Raw genomic sequence first — 5772 nt, forward strand, 5'->3', positions numbered from 1 at the left:
ACTGATGTAAAACTGAACTACAACGTTTGTGAACAGTTACGTGTTTAATGGCAGCAGCAATCTACTTTGGCCTTGGTCCGGCTCAGACTAGCCGTTAGCTCATCTGCTCTGATCTTTCACTGAGGTTTCTGGGATATTGTTGGTTGTACGATGCAGTCTGATAAAAACTTAACTTGGTGATTTAAAGGGTTTTAATCACATTCATCTCCTGATCTTTACCATAGCTTCAGAACTCTCAGTGGTATAATTATGTTTTTTCCCTCGGTTACCTGTTCTTTGTTGTTTTCCAGCGCAGGTAGAACTTCTTTTACAGTCCTCTCCACCAACACCCCGCCTACGAGGCGGAAGCACTTCCTCGAAGGATCCACGTCCTTTAGGGTCTCAATGACTAAACTAAACACAAAATGAAAACAGAAATAAACTGGACAGTCATTCATGGCATTCAAAAACATCTAAAAGCAAGACAGTTTTAGTCAAATGTTTAGGAACTTTCATTTTCATAAAGTTGTGCAACTTTTGTGACCAGGCACCAGAAGAGTTGTGCTGGCTGAGGTTTTTTCAAATTTACTGTTAATCACTATCTAAAATGCCCCAAAGAGCATAGTGGGGTCATTATCTAGTGTAGGGGGGGCTAACAGTAAAATTCAAAGCAAACAGGATGTTTTCAAGACATTTCCACTTTTATGTCTGTGAATATGAAGAAGGCTGGCACCTGTCTTTACTTTCTTTTGGATAAATCCTTTGGTTAGGGTTAGCTTGGGTTTCCTGAGCAATCTCTTCGATTGCTGAAGGACAAACTGACATCTCACTCTGACGCTCTCTCCTCTGTGTGTATACATGCAATTATTGCTGTCATTAACCTTTATTTTGTCTTTCTCGCCATAGAAATTGCATCTGGACTAATTGCATCTAAGTTTGTTTCATTTTTTTGTCCTCTCAACCCCCAACCGACTGAAGCAGACAGCACTCCTTTGTTTCTTTGTGTTAAGAGGAAGTCATTCCTTTCCACTGTCACCACTGTGCTGCTCAGGATGAAGGATTGTGTCAAAGTGAAGTTTGAACAGTTTTCTTAGAAAACTTTTTCCTTATTGACATGTTGTAAAATATTTATTCTGACTGGACAGACATTGCTAGAGTCCAACTGGATTCATGCTTTGGACTTGATCAGTGTCCCGAGGTGTCTTGTTGCGAAGTGACACAATATAAACAAACTGAATCGACAAAATTACCTTCAACCATGTCCTAAATTACGTTTGTTTGAATTTAAACTGATATCACTAAAATGCCAATCAGAGTATATCTAAAAAAATTAGAATTTAAAGATTTTTTTTTTTTAAAGATTGGTGTTAGATTGTTTTGTTTAGATTGTTTAAATTAAAGACTAAAAGCTGAGAGTGAAAGAAAAGGCTGCAGAGGAAGACACCAGTCACCGACCTGTGCTCAGTGATGTCCATCTCCAGCTCGGCAGCCTTCGAAGCCATATTACGCTGTTCCTGACGCATCCTCTGAAATGTTGACACCACCTGTCACAAAGTAAAAACACACAGAAACATGGCGGCAATGATGAGTCAGATTTGTTTCATATAGCAGATTAATAATAGTTTCACGCAGCAATCTGTTCTGTCTGTTCAAAAGTTGTGACAAAATATTAAATCATAATTTAGCGATTGAAGATTCTGACTTTCCCTTTTTTGGCTGTATTTAGGTTTGTGCATCAGACTTGGTGATGTTGATTAGCTTTTGATAATTACATTTATGAATATGTAAATAAAACACACATTGCAGAGACCAAATAATCTGAAGATTTGGCTATAAACTTATATACTGATATATATTTCACTATATGTGGAACTTCATTACCTGATACAATATAGTGGAAAAAATATAAGAAATCTGTACTTTCACACAATTAGTTACAAGAGTTTTACAGATGTAAATACATCAACATTTTAGTCTTTTTTCATCTGACAACTGTAAATATAAATTTATTGTAAACTAATTTGATATGGAGAAGAATAACCAGAAAAAGAAGCTGTATTGTATCATGCAATGTTTATCCGTGCTCACATCTTTCTATCCAAAAGAAATTATTATTATCATGCATTTATTTTAATAAATTATAAATATCCTCATTAGTTTTCTAATTTTGGTAGCTAAACACAGATTATTTGCAACTTAAATATAATTATTTCACAACTATTACTGATTTGGTCCTGCATTAAAAAAGTGTTTTTAGTTAAGACCCACACTTTTTCAGATTTGTTTGCAATGATTCTGCTGTTTATCATCGTTCATTGCAGATATAACTTTTACTATTTTGTTCAATCTTAACATAATGAAACACTGTAAATAAAGCAATTATGTTTAGAGAACACTCTTTCTGCATATTTTAGTTGTTATGGGTAACTGTCACTGACAAAAAGTTAAATGTAAAGTGAATTAAGGTGGACTTCAGTGATAAAAATAGCCTCCTGCTTTGTCAGACCAAACCACACACCACACCCCTTATCGGTTTTCAACATTGACACAAGACTAATGCTATTATTAATATTTCCATCAGAGATCCAAACCCAGTCTAATCTCTTACTAAACGCTGATAATATTCTAATTTGACTCTGGTCGGTATTGTACAGCTTTGGAGCTCGAAGGAAGCAGGTTGATGATGGCGATTAGAAAAGCTAAGCTAATGTTAGCTTTGGCTGTCATGGTGGTAAAAGTTCCGAGTCCTGCTTCACCAGAATCGACTAAACAACAGGAGAGAAGTCACAGACTAATGCAACCCGGCAGTAGCTGAAAATACCTGTTCAGCCGACGGTCCGGACTGTTTTCCACCGGTACTGCTGCTGGATTTACTACCCGTGCTGCTACTGTTGGCTGCCATTTTGGAAAGGTGTTCCCGTCTAGGACCCTCGCAGCTGGCTCATGAGATTGCCTGTCTGCAAATATGTTCCAGAGTGAGTAAAAATTCCTAAACATTTTATTCTTTTTTTTTTTTTTCTCTGATTTTTTTTTTTTTTAATGAGGAGCAGAATCACAAATAAAATAAAACTTATTTTAATCTCCCAACTTGTTTGAAACATATTTTTAAGCATTTAATAAATATAACAATGCCAGAAAGATTGTTAAAAATACCATACCATACCATACCAATTTATTTATATAGCACTTAAAACAGCAACAAGGCCAACCAAAGTGCTAAAGCAAGAAACAAAATTTGCACACATTTTTCTCACATTAATAGTTAATGTGTCCATAGAATAAAAAATTTGAAAGCAACATTTGTGAAAGGCTGCCTGCTACCACGTGTTATTTTACCCAGAGCCCTATAAAGAGATTTTACCTATAGAAAGAAACAACAAAGCAAGTCAGCAATGGCAATGACAGAATAATTGTTTGGGATCGAAAAGCCCAACAAATTTAATGTATTCAGTATCGGCTTCCTGCAATGAACCTCTTCCTGGACCCTCCTGTGAATCCTTAAGACCTCTTGTGAGTTACCTGAGATGTTTTCACTTCTTTCCAACCATTTGCCAACCACTACCTCAATCTCACCTTCGACGCTCTTTCTTTGGACTGGAACAATTGGAACCTCTGCTCTCCCAAGAGATTCCCAAGAGCCTGAAACTAAAATCTTCGGTCAGCGGGCACCGGGCAAGCAATATCCTTCAGAAGGCACAGACTCGGCTGCTGAATGAACGAGTGAGACAGACCAATTTTACTATTGAGGCCTTGGAGGCCAAAGAAGAGCACATTAAACAAAAACTTAAAACGTGCCTAGATCAGACCACACTTCAGCAAGTGATGGACTGTACAGATCAGGCACGCTTAGCACAGCATGTCAAATCCAAGACTTGACAACAAAACAAGTTTAACTTACTAATAACTCATCAACACCATCACTATTCCAATAACAACACATTCAGTGTAGGACAACACTCCAGTAGACAATTACATGTCAGGGAGACAGAAAAGTGGGTGAAGAATTTATCTGACAGACAGCTCACCCAGCCGGAGACAGAGATTCTTGCCAGGGGACTGAACTTTGCGGTTGCACCAAGTAGAATTCCTTTGGTGGAGATGATCACAGCTACTGAGTCAGCCATCCGCAACAACAAAATTAAAGAGGCTGAAGCAGAACAGCTCAGAATCAAAGTTTCATCCTGCCTCAGCAATGCCAAACCACCACCTTCCAACATCAGTAGAGAGGAGAGGGACGCACTCACCACTCTTAGCAAGGACAAAAACATCATCATTCTCCCAGCAGACAAAGGAAGGTGCACAGTGATTTTGAACCAGAAAGACTATCATGAGAAAGTTATGACACTCCTTAGTGACTTAAACACTTATGAACCTCTGAAAAGAGATCCAGGAAGTGGTTACAAGAAGAAATTGATAGATTGCCTGAAAATTTTGGAGCAGGACAAGGCTATTGACCGTTTGCTGTACCACAGACTGTACCCAGCGGAGGCCACACCTAGTCTGTATGGTTTACCTAAAATCCACAAACAAGGTGTACCTTTAAGAACTATTGTTAGTATGATTAACTCTGTCACTTACAATGTTTCCAAATATCTGGCGTCTGTACTCATCCCTTTAGTTGGCAGCTCAGAACACCATACAGAACAGTCTTACACCAGGGAAACTAAACAGCCACTGGCCAAAAAGAAGAAGAACAGCACAGAAGGACATCAGGCCAGGACTCTGTAGTGAACCTGGTCTGACCCTTATCTGACCTCAAATCTACCAGATGGACAGAGACTGTTATTTTCATTAATCTGAATAAGTCTGGGCCATCTGATGACTTTCTTTCTTGAATTAATCAAGCAGAAAAGACAATTCTTTATAATCATTACTGTCTTACAAATGTTTTGATAATCAAATTGTGTTAGTTCACTCAATGCTTTACAGGTTGAAAAGAACTACTCATTTTTATTTTACATAAACAGTAAGTAATGATTTTTATTCCTCATTCAAAGAAGAAATCACCTGAATATGCATTTCTTGATTTTCTGTCTGAAATGAGTCAAGTCGTAAGTATGTGAAAGGTTGGTTTTCGGTCAACTAAAATGTTTACTGAAGAAGAAATGTCATGTTTTACTATTTGAAAAGATTACCAAGTGTGAGACTCCACGAAGTCTGGTCGACTGCAATAATCTTTTCTGTATGTTGAAAACAATCCTTGACTTTTGATAATAACTTACGTCAAAAAACCACTCCTCTTTCTGGTCCATCCACGAATCAGAAAGCTCTGAAGTAAACTCGGAAGTAAACTCATTTAAAATGTGACAACTTCCCGGTTCTATCAGTCGAGTCTAGAGTGCAGTCGGTTCCAAAGAGTGCAGTAGATTCCATGGAGAATGGAAAAGTTCTGAAGGAGTCAGAAGAGAACTAGAGTTATGGAGAGTTTTGGAGTTGCCGAGAATCCAGAGACGTTTGGAATTATAATTTCTGTTTGAGCTAACCACGCACGACTCTCTAAGGATTTTAGCAGTTCTCAACGGAGACGCTGATATCAGTTGAAAAGGATTCTTACTGAGGTGATCGATCATCAACAAGGTAAAACTTCTTCTTCGACCAAGTGTACCGTGGGCAAAGCTGAGATCTGACGGAGCGTGCAACTTCTGGTCAAACAGATTAAATTCCCTCACATAGTTCTCTGTAAGATAATCTCCTTTCATCTTAAACTCTTCTCTCTCACAAAATCAGTACAGATATTTTAGAAATATCTGAAGCAAAGTCCTCAAATCACCGCCGAGTGATTTGAAGTTCATT

The 5772-nt window shown here is 37.9% G+C and overlaps 1 protein-coding gene across 1 annotated transcript in view; it reads right to left on the bottom strand.

Annotated features, from left to right (window-relative positions):
• Positions 1–3086, bottom strand: part of pfdn2 (prefoldin subunit 2) — a 6568-nt gene extending 3482 nt beyond the window's left edge. The window contains exons 1-3 of the mRNA XM_037683047.1: positions 2801–3086; positions 1435–1523; positions 270–393 (exon numbers count right to left, since the gene is read on the bottom strand). Coding sequence (XP_037538975.1) covers positions 270–393; positions 1435–1523; positions 2801–2881 — 294 coding nt within the window. The 5' untranslated portion in view covers positions 2882–3086. The remainder of the gene's footprint in view (positions 1–269; positions 394–1434; positions 1524–2800) is intronic.
• Positions 3087–5772: the final 2686 nt, after the last annotated feature.

This window comes from Nematolebias whitei, chromosome 1, assembly GCF_014905685.2.
Source record: "Nematolebias whitei isolate Nwh7 chromosome 1, NemWhi1, whole genome shotgun sequence".
NCBI classification, from domain to species: Eukaryota; Metazoa; Chordata; class Actinopteri; order Cyprinodontiformes; family Rivulidae; genus Nematolebias; species Nematolebias whitei.